A 17,521-nucleotide genomic window follows, 5' to 3' on the forward strand; every position below is an offset into this window, starting at 1 on the left:
GCCTTATAAAAGTCTCCAGAATATCCCTCTGGACCCAGAGCCTTCCCCGAGTGTAATGAACGTATAGCCTCGGCAATTTCCTCATAAGAAATGGGTTCATCCTTCTGTTTACAATTATCTGCAGTAAGTGCAGGGATATTTAATTGATCTAAAAAATTATTCATTACAGTATTATCTTTAGGGGTATCAGAACTATAAAGTTTAGAATAGAATTCTGTAAAGGTATCATTTATTTCAGAGTGATCAGTTGTCCTATCACCATTAGTTTTGCAAATTTCTTTAATTTGTTGTTTAACTACAGAAGTTTTTAATTGGTTTGCTAATACTTTGCCTGATTTATCTCCATGAATGTAAAATTGAGTTTTATCTTTAAGAAGTTGAGTTTCAATTGGATATGTTAACAGAAGATCGTATATAGTTTTAACTTCAAGACGTCTTTTATATAAAACAGTATCTGGAGCTTTCGCATATTTTTGATCTAATTGATTCAATTCTTTCTTTATTAGCTTTATTCTTAACACTCGCAGTATAAGAAATAATTTGTCCTCTAATATAGGCCTTGAAAGTATCCCATACAATAAGATTAGAAGTCTCTTCCTTTTTATTCTCTTCAAAAAACAAAATAATATGCCTCTAGAAATTTTTAAAATTCCTTATCAGATAACAAATTTGTATCAAAACACCAAATTCTGTTTGTTTGAGGAAGACCAGGGAGATTTAAAGATAGAAATACAGGAGCATGATATGAAACAGCAAAATCTTTATATTCACTGGAACAAACTGATGAAATCATTTGACTATCAATAAAAAATAATCAATCCTGGAATATGTATGATGAACATGGGGAAAAAATGAGTACCCCCCTATCTAAAGGATGTAGGAAACGTAAAACATCAACAATACCACATTTCAATTAAAAAAAAGATTGAATGAACAAAGCTGATTTATTAAGAAACACTGGTTTAGATGATAATTGGTCTAAAATTGGGTCTAGCCAGCAGTTAAAATCTCCTCCCATCACCAAAGAATAAAGAGTCAGATCTGGTAAAAACAAACAAAAAAACACGCTCTAAGAATCCTGGATCATCTACATTTGGGGTATACACATTGGCAAATACTATTAAATTATTATCTATTTTTCCTGAAACTATAACAAAACATCCATTAGTATCAGACACTACTTTATGTTGGACAAAGGAAAGTGTATTATCTATAAGAATCAAAACTCCTCTAGATTTGGCCTGAAAAGACAAATGAAAACAAAGTCCATTACAATGGCTAAAAAAACGTAGATTATTAGATTTGCGTGTATGAGTTTCTTGTAAAAAAATATTAGGGACCTTAAATTTCCTAATATAAGCAAAAATCTTATTACGTTTAACAGGGTGATTTAACCCTTTCATATTAAAACTGAGTAAATTAATAGTTTGGTCCATTTTTAGTATTATTTAAAGGAAAGGTTAAAATGTAAGTTAAAACCAATCCATAAACCTTGAGAAATGGTAACCAAGCAACAAGTTGGCTAAAAAAAATTTCAAAAACAGCTCCTGAGAGAAAAAAACATCCCCCCCACCCACCTCCCAAAGGAGGAAAACTGACTATTAGAAAGCCGGCATCTACAACTATGAACAACCCCCAAAAAACCTGGTGATCGCTCCAATTAGTTTCAAGATTATTTATATTCCAACCTAGACTAAACAATATCCAAATAAGAAATTCAATCTCGTATATCAAAAATACAGTATTAAAAAATTCAAAAGGAAATTAGTTACAACGGTTTACCAAAAGTAAAAGATACCATTATTCATACAGAAAGACATTAAACATTTAATCTTATATCTTCATGAAAAAACAGGCTAAGCAGTTAGCTTACAAATTTTAAAAGATCTTTATGCTTCAGCATTCAAACAAAACCATTCAAAGGGTCCATTTTTAATGAGATTTTCAGTCAAACTGGGTAGCCAAGGGACTGGTTAAAACCCTTGTTAAAAATTTCAACAAAGCTTGTTTAAACTTAGCACATTCCTATATAACCTTAGGTGAATAGTTTTCGAGAATCTAATATTCCACCCTATAACAAATCATGCCCCTTCGATGGGATTTGCGAATTAAGTTTATCATTTAATCTTGTGTCTTCATGTAAGGACAAACTAAACAGCTAGCCTTCGGAGTTTAAAAACCCTTGTGCTTCAGCAGTCGAACGAAACCATTTGAAAGAACCATTTTTAAGTGTGATTCTGAGACAAGCTGGATAGTGAAGGGAGGGTTTAAAACCCCTGTTAAAAAACTCAGACATAACTTCTTTGAAGTTATCACGTTCCTGCATAACCTCAGGTGAGTAATCTTCAACAATTCTAATCTTGCTGCCACAATAATCAATCATACCTCTTTGACGAGATTTGCATATTAACAGTCCCTTTGTTTTAAGTTCATGAAAACAAATTATTACCGATCTTGGTCTATCACTGCTAGAGGTCTAAACATGGAAGACCTGTGAACTCCATCAATCATAGGCAAAGACGCCAAAATTTCCAGAAATAATTCTTGCAGAAAGTTTGCAAAGAATTCCATAGGATGAGTACCTTCAATTAATTCTTCGAGACCCAGAACCCGTAGGTTGTTCCTTCTATTTCTATCTTCTATGTTGATAATCTTCTGTTTTAACTCTTCGTTGGACTTTGATTGCTTTTCACAAAGCTTTTGCAATTCATCCACTTCCATTTCTAGAGACGACAACCTTGCTTCATTATTTTTTAAAAGTTTGTTGTGTTCATTAAGGGTTTGCTGAATAGAATCCAATTTGCCATCTATTTGTTTAAATTCAAAGCTGAATTGTTGAAACTTCTCAGAGGCTTCTCGTGTATGACTTTGCAGCAAATCCATAACAGAATCCAAAGAAGCAGGGGGATCATCCTTTTTAGTACCTCGGCCACCCCTTGATGTAGCCATAATGAAAAAATATCACACTTAAAAGGGAAGTTTCAAGGCAGGTTGGAAATAGTAAGATAATTAGAGTTGGAGCAATGGGAGATTTCTGCTACTCCATCAGCCACCACCAGGAAATCTCGTTTTAGAATTTTTGACTTGTCTGCTTTGTTGCTGCAAGTTAATGGCCCTAGTTAGTCAAGACAAATCAAATTTATTGTCATGTATGCAATTTGGTGACATACAGATACAATGAATAACATCACAAAACTGTATATGCAGACAACACGCAGAATATAAATTATACATAAATTATAAGCAGTGAAGAGAAAATAAGCCTGCAAAATAAATCATTAGTCTTAATGACACAATCAGAGAAGAGTCAGTGTTAGTGCAAGAGGTAGCTTGTCATGTTCTGTAGCTGAGATGTGATTTGGGATTTGTTGGTCAGTTCAAGAACTTGTATGAAAGTAGCTGTTCCCGAACTTGATGGTGTGGGACTTTAGGATCTGTACCCACTGCCTGGTGGTAGCAGTGAGAAGAGAGCATATCCTGGATATCCCTTGGTGATAGATGCTACAGGTGATATTATCTCCTGTAGGTGCTGTCAATATTGGCAAAGGCTACGCACATGCCCAGCTTAGGCTGACAAAGACCCAGCATCCTAAATTCAAATGAAAATCAGAAAAATTGCAGATGTGCAATCTGAAATAAATACAGAAAATGCTGGATATACTCAAAGTCAGGCAACATCTGTGGAAAAAGAAAAAATTAATGACTCAGATCATAAGAACACAATCTTGATAATAGCAGCAATTTCTTCATAACAAATCTGGAATTTGGTGGAAAAGTTTTCATAGTCGAGTTGCAAGGTTTTGTGACTAGCCCTTAACCCCAATAATTGCTACAATGTCATAAGAATCTCCCAAAATTAATGTGTTTTTATCTTTGAAAGCTTAATTGTTATAGATTTTAGCCCTATTGCAGTCTAATTTAAATACCATCTTCTAAACCATAAAATTTTGTTGATGTCTAAGCTCTGACTTTGAACAATAATCTTGATAATTACAGATATCTAATGAGTGAAAATACATTAATGTGGTTCATTTGTGGAGACACCAGGGTATGGATCAAGTTCAATCTACATGGGTAACTCACTACTGTGGTTAAGCTAAAATGGAATCTTAAAATAATTCCATTGAAATTTTAAGCTTTTTTTGGTACTTAGAAATCCAAATAAACTGAGAAATATCAAAATCAGGTTTATTATCATCGGCAACACGAGTGAATCTGCAGATGCTGGAAGTAAATAAAAACACAAAATGCTGGCAAAACTCAGCAGGCCAGACAGGATCTATGGAAGGAGGTAGTGACGACGTTAATTATCATCATTTATTATCATCGGCATGTGTCGTGAAATTTGTTAACTTAGCAGCAGCAGTTCAATGCAATACATTATACAGAAAAAGAAGAAAAAGATAATAAATAAATTACAGCATATGTATATTGAATAGATTTTAAAAATTCTGCAAAAATCAGAAATAATATATATCAAAAAAGTGAGGTAGTGTCCAAGGGTTCAATGTCCATTTAGGATGGCAGAGGGGAAGAAGCTGTTGCTGAATCACAGAGTGTGTGTCTTCAGGCTTCTGTACCTCCTACCTGATGGTAACAATGAGAAAAGGGCATGCCGTGGGTGCTGGGGGTCCTTAATAATGGACGCTGCATTTCTGAGACATCATTCCTTGAAGATGTCCTGGGTACTTTGTAGTCTGGTACCCAAGATGGAACCGACTAAATTTACAACCCTCTGCACCTTGTTTTGGTCCTGTGCAGTAGCCCCCTCCCATACCAGACAGTGATGTAGCCTGTCAGAATGCTCTCCATGGTACATCTATAGAAGTTTTTGAGTGTTTTTGTTGACATAACAAATCTCTTCCTATCATTTTTTTCAGTAAGGAAAAAAGCTACTTATGACAAATTTGGTGAAGAGGGCTTGAAGGGAGGCATTCCCTCTGAATTTGGTGAAACAGGAGCTTGGACAACAGGATATACCTTTCATGGCAATCCCAACAAAACCTTCAGAGATTTCTTTGGTGGAGATAATCCATTTGCAGGTATTTCTGTTAAATATTTTAATAACAATATGAAAAGTGATATTAGCTCAGAGCATAATGTTGTTTCTATCAGTTGGGTCATGAACACCCTGCCTGTTTACACATGCCAGCTGGAAGATAATGCCAAAGACTGCCAATCTGTGAAAACAAATGCTAAAGTATATTTCTCCAGAAATTCTTCATATCTCAGATGTTGACAATAGACAACAGAGAACAGCCTCAAGTCTTGAATGCCTCCATTGTGACTCAACAACTGGAATTACATGTGGTTTTCAGGTGTTACGTATTCAGGCAACAATAAATATATATGAGTTAGGCAAGGGTTTTTATAACAAATAACACGTTTATTAAACACTGAAAACAAACCCCCCAAAAGTAAACAAACATTAGCTTAACCGGAATTCAGCTGCTGTGCGGCAGATTCACAGTTCTTAATAGCGTTGCAGTTCAAACAGTTCTTAAAGCGGTATTGAAAAACAAGCAGTTCTTTAAAGCGGTATGCCAAAAGTTCAAAAGCTCACAGTCCATTTAAAAGGAGAGACTTTTTAAAAGGCGATTTAAATTCTCTTCCACGATGTTGTCCTTCGATTCCCCGGCGTCGCACTTTCCCACGAAGAATTTTATGAAATATAACGGCTTAAAGGCACTGACCTTCCTTCCACACTATTCTCAATCTCCCGCTATCCCAGCAGAGATTAACACGAGAACAGTCAACGAAATCCTTCCGAATGAGGATCAAATAAGGTCGAACTTTCCACCGTCGAAAATCGATTCTCCTCGATTTCTATCTTCCAGACTTTTATCTTCACTCTCCACAGCAAAGAAACCGCTGGCAATGACCTTTTAAACTTTAGGCATTATATAAAACTTCATTTTTCAACTAAACTGCGTCATCACATTAAATCATGCAGGGACATGAAGTCAGCTTGGCAAATCCCGCCACGAACTGCCCCCCCGACAGGGTGGGTCTTCCTTTTATACCCTGTAAAAAAAAACCTGTCACATGACCTCTACTGGCGGGAAAATGACATCACTCCACCATCACAAGACCATTACCTCAAGTCCAGTATAACTTCAACCCCAGTCACGTGACAAGGGTACCACTGTCACGTGTCACGGGTACGTAACAATACAACTGAAGGAATGTCAAATCTGGTTATATGGGACACCTTGAAATCTTTTCTTAGGGGACAGATAATCTCATATTCAGCAGCCTTGAGAAAGAAAACTAAAGCAGAATTGTCAGTGCTTATTAATAAAATTAAACAGATAGATAAAGTGTATTCAGTTAAACCTACTGAAGACCTATATAAAGAAATACCCTTCACAGGTAAGCTATGCTGTAATCCTACTTTAACAAATCCTGTAACTAACCCTGACTTTAAATTTACTTTATGTAAATGTACAGGCATAAAATCACTTCCAACACCTCTTATGTAATTTACCTCACCAGTATCACTCTCTTCATTAAACTTCAACACACTATCTAACATCAGTGATTGAGAAGCTCCAGTATCCCTAAGGATTTTTATTGGCACCAGAGTAGATCCTTCTTTCAAGGATACAAACCCTTCAGTTATAAAATGATCATATCCCTTTCTAACTTGGTCAGACTCTAACAAATCCTCATTTGTGTTTACCAAACCCTGTAACTTTACAGGTGCTTCAGTATGTTGCACACAAGCATCTGGAACTGCTTCCTTCTCTTTCTTTTTCAATTTGAAACAGTTAGCTATTACATGGCCAGGCTTCTTACAATAGTTACAAATAAGACCAAACTGTCTTACCTTCACAGGTTTTCCTTCCTCCTTACCTCTCTCATTAACCTCTGATTTAATTTCTGATTTAACTTGAGTCTCCATATTATTTTTCCTCTTAAAAATTCTACCCTGAGGAGATTTATTCTTATGGATTAAAACATACTCATCAGCTAATCTAGCACAGTCCTGCAATTTATCAGTATCCCTCTCATTTAAGTAGGTCCTTACTTCAACAGGAATGCTTCTTTTAAATTCCTCCATTAAAATCAGCTCTCTCAATGTATCATAGTCCTCATTTACATTTTTAGAAGAAACCCATCTCTCAAAACACATAGCTTTATCATAGGCAAATTCCACATAAGTCTTTTCCACAGACTTTTTCAAACTCCTGAATCTTTCCCTATAAGCTTCTGGGACTAATTCGTATGCTTTGAGAATATTCGTTTTCACAATATCATAATCTAATGCTTGCGCAGCAGTTAAAGCTGTATAAACTTGCTGTGCTTTGCCTTTAATCACACTCTGTAACAACACTGACCATTTATCTTTCGGCCAGTCTGACATCCGAGCAATAGTTTCAAAATGTTGAAAATATCTTTCCACTTCTGTTTCACTAAATGGAGGGACCAATTTAATTTCTTGGCTAGCAACAAACGGTTTTTTAGAATCAGAAGACTGATTCCCAGACCTTAAATTCACCATTGCATATTCAAACTCTCTCTTTTTCTGTTCAGCTTCCAATTTACACCTCTCCAATTCTGCTTTACTTTGATCCAACTTCATTTGTTCAATTTGCAACTGTATCTCCAGATTACTTATTGGAAACGATTCTAAAATCGATTCATCAAAATCACCCGAAGCCACAAAATGTGATGCGATTTTTCTCTGTATTACAGCCTTTGATGCAGTCTTCAAAATATCTTTAAGTTGCAATCTATTAGCAATCTCAGATACTTCAGTTTTTTTCGCCTTCGCTAAAAAGTCCGCGTCGGGCGAATCCAGAAACTCATCAATATTCATCGTTGCCAAATACCACTCACAAGCCAATCAAACAAAAGAATCGAGTATTCCCCGTTACCAAAACACCGACTCAAAATTCAAAAAGCATTTTAAACTCAAACGATCCAATTCCGGACGTAGCCCCCATAATTATGTTACGTATTCAGGCAACAATAAATATATATGAGTTAGGCAAGGGTTTTTATAACAAATAACACGTTTATTAAACACTGAAAACAAACCCCCCAAAAGTAAACAAACATTAGCTTAACCGGAATTCAGCTGCTGTGCGGCAGATTCACAGTTCTTAATAGCGTTGCAGTTCAAACAATTCTTAAAGCGGTATTGAAAAACAAACAGTTCTTTAAAGCGGTATGCCAAAAGTTCAAAAGCTCACAGTCCATTTAAGAGGAGAGACTTTTTAAAAGGCGATTTAAATTCTCTTCCACGACGTTGTCCTTCGATTCCCCGGCATCGCACTTTCCCACGAAGAATTTTATGAAATATAACGGCTTAAAGGCACTGACCTTCCTTCCACACTATTCTCAATCTCCCGCTATCCCAGCGGAGATTAACATGAGAACAGTCAATGAAATCCTTCCGAATGAGGATCAAATAAGGTCGAACTTTCCACTGTCGAAAATCGATTCTCCTCGATTTCTATCTTCCAAATTCTTATCTTCACTCTCCACCAGCAAAGAAACCGCTGGCAATGACCTTTTAAACTTTAGGCATTATATAAAACTTCATTTTTCAACTAAACTGCGTCATCACATTAAATCACGCAGTGACATGAAGTCATCTTGGCAAATCTAGCCACGAACTGCCCCACCTGACAGGGTGGGTCTTCCTTTTATACCCTGTAAAAAAAACCTGTCACATGACCTCTACTGGCGGGAAAATGACATCACTCCACCATCACAAGACCATTACTTCAAGTCCAGTATAACTTCAACCCCAGTCACGTGACAAGGGTACCACTGTCACGTGTCACGGGTACGTAACACAGGGTACTGTGTAACTTGATCACTACATCCTTGACTTCTAATTTGTTATTTGAATATACTGGATAATAAGTTACCTTACATCAGTCTATTTCCCTTTTTCATTTGAGCATTCCTACAACAATCTTACCCATAAGTTTATGAAAGCAAAATACAGTGGATAATGAAAATCAGAAATAAAAAGAGAAAATTATAGAAATGTACAGCAGGCTTCTTTGGAGAGAAAACCAAGCTCAGTCTTCAAGTAAATTTAATGATCAGATACATAATACTACTGGGCAAATAAAACAATGTGGGTCTTGAATAGAATAATTAAGAATAGTTGCTTTAAAAATCAGAACATTCTGGAAGCACTCAACAGGTCTGAAGGCATTGGTGGAAGGATCAACAGAGATAACACCTCAGGTCGAAGACTTGTCAGAAATGGGAAAACACATTACCGGTAGTTTTAAGTTACAGAGGAGAGGAGAGAGAGGTATATATGATCATGGAGATAACAATGACAGGATTAGGCTAATGTTGCTTTTGGGATAAGCTCGTATCTAGTTGATAGGTTAAAGAGGGAAGTTAGAGAGAACACAGGCAAAGGAGTGTAAATGCAGTGAAATGCAGAGCTATTAGAAATACAAAGCAGGTCAGGTCAAGCTAGTGGAGAGTGCAAAAACTTGCCAATATTACAGATTGATATCCTGCAGTGGAATATGCCAGTTCAGATGCAGACAGAAAGGAGTTACTTGAATTCTGGTAAGATGGCAGTGCGCTCAGTTGTAGCAGCCTCTGAGAGCCCAAACAAAAGTATAATTATTCATCCTTTACCATGTTTTTTATGATTACAAGACACTGCTGGATAGTAAGAACATCAAATACTTCAGGTATGTCCCTTGATAGCAGTGGAACTAGACTTGGTGTGTACCATGTTGCCTGGTATAGCCACCTAAGGAGGAGGCAGTGTCCTGAGGTAGTGCGCAGTCCAACAAATGGTGCAAATGATTGTCTTGGACATTTTTCTGGTGATCTGCTGGACATTGGTAATGTAGAATACTGCCAAGTCTAGTTCATTGGAGAGACTGATGGCATAGGTTGTTGTGCGGACCAGACCCTCATGCCATGGGGTCACCTATTGCAGCCGCCCAGGGGAGGAAACGCCAGAGGTGGTGTGGCATGGCTGGGTTGGAGGCTGGCACCTTCCATCAGTGCTGCCCTCTAGTGTTTGCTTGGTGGAAGACAACTGCATTGTGTTCGTCTGTGCCTGTACTAGCATGTGGTGAGGAACTGCTGCGTACTTGTTCTTGCAGAGACGTAGCTCCAGGACAACATCCCATGTACCATCAATCTACAGGCCTCGACATTCAGGGACTTACTATTTTTGTGACTGCATGTTTTAGTACTTTTGTAATTATATGTGCTCTATATGCAGTGTGTGACTATGGGTACTATGTTTTGCACCTAGGCCCCAGAGGAATACTGTTTCATTTGACTGTTTTCATGTGTATTGTTAAATGACAATTAAATTTGAACTTCATTAAACAGCAAAATTCAGTTTTGAGTCTGGAACACTGCAACATGCCCAGATGGAAAATGAGGTGCTGTTCTTAAATTAAGCTTGCTGTAAACCACTTTGTAGTGGTGCAGAAGGCCATAGATTGAGAGCTACTCTCTTTTTCTTCAGATAAATATATTAATTAATAACAAAAGGGACAATATTACTCCCTGATATTAGCTCACTATCAACCTTCTTTTTGAAACCAGATCATTTAATGTCATGCAAGATATGAAAAAAATGCTGCTTTATTTCTTAGTTGTCTTTTGATACAATATCATTATTAGTATAGAACTTTAATTGACCTTGCTATCAGCAATGAGCCAACTTTGAACATAGAACATTTCAGCACATTACAGATCCTTCAGTCCACAATATTGTGGCAATCTTTTAACGTATGCCAATATCAATCTAACCCTGCCCCCCAACATAGCCCTCCATTTTTCTATCACCCATACGCCTGCCTAAGAGTTTCTTAAATGCCCCTGCCTCTACCAGTACGCTGGTAGCACTTTCAATGCATGCATCCACTCTCTGTGTAAAAAAAAACTTACCTCTGACATTCGCCCTATACTTTCCTGCAATCACCTTAAAATGATGCCCCCTTGTGTTGGCCATTTCTGCCCTGGGAAAAAGTCTCTGGCTGTCCATTTGATCTACGCCTTTTATCATCGAATTCTAATCCTGCGTTGGCTTAACTAAAGCAATCCTTCTGGTTTGATTCTTCACAGCAAGGCCCTGTGTATCACAGGCCTGAGAATTTCTCTCTCAACTTTTCCAAACCTTGAGACATAGTTGAGTATTGGGACCTTTTATACATACCTAAAAAAGCTGGTAGGGTCTCAGCTTCACAATAAATTCAAAAGAGGGTCTGCTGAAACTGTAGCCCTTTCTGAAGTTTCAAGAATAGGATGAATTAATAACTTTTTGACTCAGAAATGACAGTACAACCACTAACCCAAAGCTGGCATTCATACTACCAGTATTTCTGACTTAAAGGCAGTACTTTAATGGTATAAGAGCGGTGTGGCAGTAATGTTATTCACAGTCAGTTGTTGAGCATTAGCAGGTTATTGGAATATCGATGCTGGATCTGAAAGTGCACCTTATGAAGTGCCTTCATAGGGCTACCTTGTGGCCACCTTCTGTAACTACAGGGTGACAGATGATTTGCAGGCAGTGTTGACGTGGCAGTTTACAATGGCAAATAGACTCTGATAAGTCATCATTGGGGGTGGCACAGTAGCCCAGCAGGTAGTGCCACCTTTTCACTGGTTCAGTGACCCACATTTGGTCCTGACCTGTGCTATCTGTGTCGAATTTGTACATTCTCCCTGTAATCATGTGGATTTCCTTCAGCACTCTGGTTTCTTCTCAAACCCAAAGATTGGCTACTCTAGATTATTTTGTGTGTAGGTGGATGACAGCAGACTGGGAAAAGCTGATAACTATGTCAGAGAGCATGTGAACAGTGATAAGAAAATACATAGGATAATAGGACTGAGAGGGATGCTGTAAAAGTATACGTAGACTCGATAGGCCTCCTGGCTTGTAAGAAAACACTGTAAATATGTTCTACATGTTGTTGTTTTAGGCCAGCCAAATCTGATACAAATACATAATTTAAAGGTTAGTATGTTCTTATAACATTCCTTCCTGACAGACTTCAAATACCGTAGATGCCGGTTTATAAGCCGCTACTTTTTTCCCACGCTTTGAACAACTTTGAACACTGCGGCCTTTACTACGGTGCGGCTAATGCATGTTTTTTTTTCATGCCGCCAAAAACATTTTGCCTCGTAACAGTAGACGAATAAAATTGATGAGTAGTTCACAGAGGTCCAATGAAATTGTACGATAAATCAAGCGCACTTTCACAATTAAATTATTGTAAATCAGTCATTTGTACTCACCCTCATCAACATGGAAAACACTCGAAGAAAAGCATTGTGCTGCCTTTATGGCAGTTATTTAGTTTATAATATTTTCGCTTAGTAATTCATTTGTTAGTATTTTCTAGTTAAAGTTAGAAGTGTTTTAAGTATATTTGTTTTCTGTACTACATCCCGGGATGCTATGACGTCACATCCGGTTTCGCCGCGTCTTGTGGGAAATACCGGTTTGCGATAAACGGAAAGGTGGGGGCGTGCACATTAGGCGAGCGCATTAGACCCGCACGAGAACGCTGCTTTTAAGTTAAAGGCGATCAATAACTTTTCCTGGTAGGCTGCAGTATATATTTTTTTACCAGTCGTTAGGAGATATTGGAATGTTGTTCGTGCACTGTTCAGTAAAAAAGTATACGCAACGTAATTTGTGTGTTAACGATACGTATGTATATTTAAAAGTAGCCGTGTTACAGGCACGGTTCGAAAAAAAGCATTTGCAATATGTATTTGTTTATGTTACCATACGAATTTAATTAAAAGTTAAAAATCCTCACGTGTAATATCTTTCTGTGTAAATATCTCATATTACAACGTGGGACACCTGCGGCTTAAAATCCGGTGCGGCTTGTACAAGTACAAAATTGATTTTCTTTCTAAAATTAGAGCCTGCGGCTTTTAATCAGGTGCGCTCTGTAGTACGGAATCTACGGTATATGGCAGAACATAAATGGTTACCATCAGAATTAGTGAATTAGGTATTAGATTCCATTATTAGGAAACCTTACCTTATAAGACCTTATTGTTACTATTAACCTGTGATATAACCAGCCATTGTCCTTTATATTGGAGTTTGTACATCACCCAGCATAAGTATGCCCCTCTCTTTATATACTTTGTTAAATCACTGCTCCTGATAGCGCCTAGCATTACCAACAACTTAACTTTGTCTTTTAAGCTTTACCTTACTAAATTACCTTCTAACTGCAAAATACATTTCACTTTTTATTCATTAATATAAAAAAAGTCTGGTAGAACTGTTACCATGATTTGGAGGAAGCAGGGATGATTGAATGGTATATGGTTTATACCAGAGTCAGTTGACTCGATAAAAAAAGACTGGGTAAAGACTGTGTAAAGAGGAATTAAACCAAGGCAGCTTCTCCTGGTAAAAGCAAGACAATTTCTCTTTTTTAAAAAGTGCACAAGAATTGTTAAATAGAAATTATGAACAGAAAATCAGCTTTGGCCAGGTATAATAATGAATCCATCAGCTTGATAAGGGACTTTCTAATTTATCAGAGCTCCTGCAGCTTAAAAGTGCTGCTGCTAAATGCATATTTAAATTATTTATTACTTAAATTATTTAATAATAATTAATATGTATTATTTACATCAATTTTTCAGCTCAGATTTTACTAGAGGGAAGTATTTTGTCTTATATCCATTTAGTTAAACTTTTAAAAAATTACATTACTGGAAAAATAAGCTGACAATATATAGTGAATACATTATTTAGAGGCTTTCCTAAACAATGAGACTAGTAGTGCATATTTTTAACCATTGAGATTTAACTAGGAAGAAATAAATTGTGGAAGAATTGAGAGGTTGACAAAAAAAATGTGACAAAATCCAACTTAGAAACAAACATCAAAGTAATAGAAAGGATATAAAAAGTGACATTTGTTAAAAATGAAAATATTTTTATATCAAAATAGTCATATTTTGAAAGAATGTATCAAATAAGAGATTACATGTTTACTCATTTTATGAGTTGGTTAGATTGATTTGCAATTCTAAACAATTATCATGTTGGTTTCATATCTTTAATGAAGCTTACTTTTGTACAATTATCTTGCTTACAGTGTTAGTGACTAAGCATACCTATGGTGAATTTAAAGTATAATTATCATGCGGGTGCTACAATTCAGGCAAATTGTGGAGCAAGTTAGAGATGGTTCTTCTACAAAGTTGTTGGAAAATTAATTCAAATTTTTTGGGATTGACAATTCACAGGGCATGCCTTACACATTTCAAGTTTCTGGTTGCTTAGTGAACTGTTGATAGTTTGCGTTACTGGAACACCATTATCTGTCTAGCAAAATCTGGCACAGCATGTTCAAAGATTACCAAGCTTAATTAATAAAATTAAAAATTTCAAAATTAAAAACAAAACATGACTGTTCAGCTTTCGAGTCTTTTCATATCACCCAAGTTACTTTATTTTATTTTGAGATAAATCGTAGAACTCTGTTGCAACTCAGATGAACCATTTCAGTGCTGTGGCCTGCTGTAGCCCCAGTTGACATGTGATAAAATAATTTTAGTAAAAGTAATTACATTTTAATGGATGCTGAATTTTCTATATACATTTTAATTGAACCTTAATTGAAACCATTAGAAATCTCAGATGCTGCCATAAAGTGACCAAAAAAGGAGAACTTAGAACTATTTAGAGAAATTCAGTATACATGCTTTCAACCACAATTGGCATGCATTTGATATATATAGCAGAATTCTTAACATTACAGAAGGTGTTTGAAAGACTTATATTCTTGATGTCAAGGTGTAAAACGCCGTTAAAATCGATGTTTCTTCCACACCTGATTAAGCAATCCCTCAGGACTGACTGTCCAGTCCAGCTCTACAATTTCTGAGATAGCCAATAAAATTAATATGGGACCAATAGACACTCCTGTAGGTGGAACAGAAGGTACTTAACAGGGCAGGTGGATTTGTAATTTGGGAGGTGATGCATTCATTGTACCTTTAATGGCTTCTACTACTGGATGTAAGATTCAAAATGCCATTGTTGAATTCTGACGTTTCGATTCAAGGTTCTTTCTGAAATCAGGAAAGAGACCCAAAATCTGTTGCTTCGCAATCATTTTACTAAGCATTGATAGAACAATGGAAAATTTTAAATGGACGTTGATAGAGGCCTATTGAGCAAAGGGACAAAAGAACTGAGATTTAGGATGGCATTGCCCTATGGTCAGCTATTTTTATACTGCAGAGATAAAGAAAACACCATTAAAATTTATAGATAAGATTTAACCACTGAGAAAGCACTTATTCAAATAATGCAGAACAAAGAAGCTTCCAGAGCTTTCCAGAATTATACTTTGTATAACCATTAAAAGCATATTAAGTTGTTATATGCATACAGGAACTACTTAAAATACAAGTGGATAATGAATTGTTAAACTGCAAAACAATTCAGCTAAACAGTTGGATCCAACATCATCTAAATGTTGCGTCTTCATTGTGAGTGCTGATGAACTAGGGTGTCCTCCCAATAGGAGGAGATGTTATACTTTTACATGGAGTTCTGAGAATACCCTTTGTGCCCACCTACAAATCTCTGACAGTGTTGGGACTCTTAAGGGACAACAGTTTTCAGCAGACTGATGTTGAAATGCAAATGATGTGCTCTGCAGATCTAGGGCAATGCTAGCAATGTCAGCCCGATAGAGAACATTGACAATGGTTCCCTTATCTAACCATGGATTTGATGAATTTTTCTATAATGTTGTCACCGCTTGAAAGGAGACCATCAAATATACTTTTCCTCAGATGATTAAAGGCAATTTTGGCACTCTGAAGGCAGCAGTGAATCTTCGTACTGCAATTGCTTCTGAATATGAGAATTGGTCAGTGTTGTGCATAGGAACAATGGGAAGACTCAAGCTACAAATTTCCAAACCACTGTAATTTCTGCTTTAAAAACTTCTAAAAGCCTTACCTTATTCTTCCATCTTTGTCAAGTATCCATTCCTTTAATTCTTTTCATTCTCTGTAGTGTCCAGGTGTATTCCTGAAGAACAAAATTGTGCAGTTATTATCATATACAAATTCAAATCACTATGCATTAAAGATATCACCTTGCAATGGTAAGCTAATTCAATGACTGTACCACTCACACTTATTGTGATGAAATGCTTTGAGAAGTTGGTCATTGCTAGAATCAACTCTCAGCAGGTCAGACAGCATGTATGGAAATAAATAAACAGTCGACATTTCGGGCCAAGACCATTCTTCAGCATTGGAAAGGGGGGGGGGGGGGGGTGGAATGCCAGAATTAAGAAAGATGGGAGGAGGGGAAGGAGGATAGCTAGAAGACGATAGGTGAAGCCGGTTGGCTAGGAAAAGTAAATGGCTGGAGAGGAAGGATCTGATAGGAGATGAGAGTGGACCTCAAAAGAAAGGGAAGGAGGAGGGGATCCAGGTGAAGGTGATAGATGAGAAAAAGTAAGAGACCAGAGTGGGGAATAGAAGAGGGGAGGGGTAGGGATTTTTTTTTACCAGAAGACGAAATCATTATTCATGCCATCAGGTGCTGCTCCATCTCATCATGGCTAAAGAGGAGGCCATGGACCAACATGTTGGAACAGGATTGTGAATGTAAATAGGAATTAAAATGTTTAGAACATAGAATAGTAGAGCACAGTACAGGCCCTTCGGCCCACAATGTTGTGCCAACCCTTAAACCCTGCCTCCCATATAACGCCCCACCTTAAATTCCTCCATATACCTGTCTAGTAGTCTCTTAAATGTCACTAGTGTATCTGCCCCCACCACTGACTCAGGCAGTGCATTCCACGCACCAACCACTCTCTGAGTAAAAAAACCTTCCTCTAATATCCCCCTTGAACTTCCCACCCCTTACCTTAAAGCTATGTCCTCTTGTATTGAGCAGTGGTGACCTGGGGAAGAGGCGCTGGCTGTCCACTCTCTCTATTCCTCTTAATATCTTGTATACCTCTATCATGTCTCCTCTCATCCTCCTTCTCTCCAAAGAGTAAAGCCCTAGCTCCCTTAATCTCTGATCATAATGCATACTCTCTAAACCAGGCAGCATCCTGGTAAATCTCCTCTGTACCCTTTCCAATACTTCCACATCCTTCCTATAGTGAGGCGACCAGAACTGGACACAGTACTCCAAGTGTGGCCTAACTAGAGTTTTATAGAGCTGCATCATTACCTTGCAACTCTTAAACTCTATCCCTCGACTTATGAAAGCTAACACCCCGTGTGCTTTCTTAACTACCCTATCTACCTGTGAGGCAACTTTCAGGGATCTGTGGACATGTACCCCCAGAACCCTCTGCTCCTCCACCCTACCAAGTATCCTGCCATTTACTTTGTATTCTGCCTTGGAGTTTGTCCTTCCAAAGTGTACCACCTCACACTTCTCCAGGTTGAACTCCATCTGCCACTTCTCAGCCCACTTCTGCATCCTATCAATGTCTGTCTGCAATCTTCGACAATCCTCTACACTATCCACAAC

At 37.3% G+C, this 17,521-nt stretch overlaps 1 protein-coding gene across 3 annotated transcripts in view; it reads left to right on the forward strand.

Annotated features, from left to right (window-relative positions):
* Positions 1–17,521, forward strand: part of dnajb13 (DnaJ heat shock protein family (Hsp40) member B13) — a 72,769-nt gene that overhangs the window by 8,229 nt on the left and 47,019 nt on the right. For all 3 annotated transcript variants that reach the window (XM_073044022.1, XM_073044021.1, XM_073044023.1), the window contains exon 3: positions 4,881–5,042. In XM_073044022.1, coding sequence (XP_072900123.1) covers positions 4,881–5,042 — 162 coding nt within the window. The remainder of the gene's footprint in view (positions 1–4,880; positions 5,043–17,521) is intronic.

Source organism: Hemitrygon akajei, chromosome 4 (assembly GCF_048418815.1).
Source record: "Hemitrygon akajei chromosome 4, sHemAka1.3, whole genome shotgun sequence".
NCBI lineage: Eukaryota > Metazoa > Chordata > Chondrichthyes > Myliobatiformes > Dasyatidae > Hemitrygon > Hemitrygon akajei.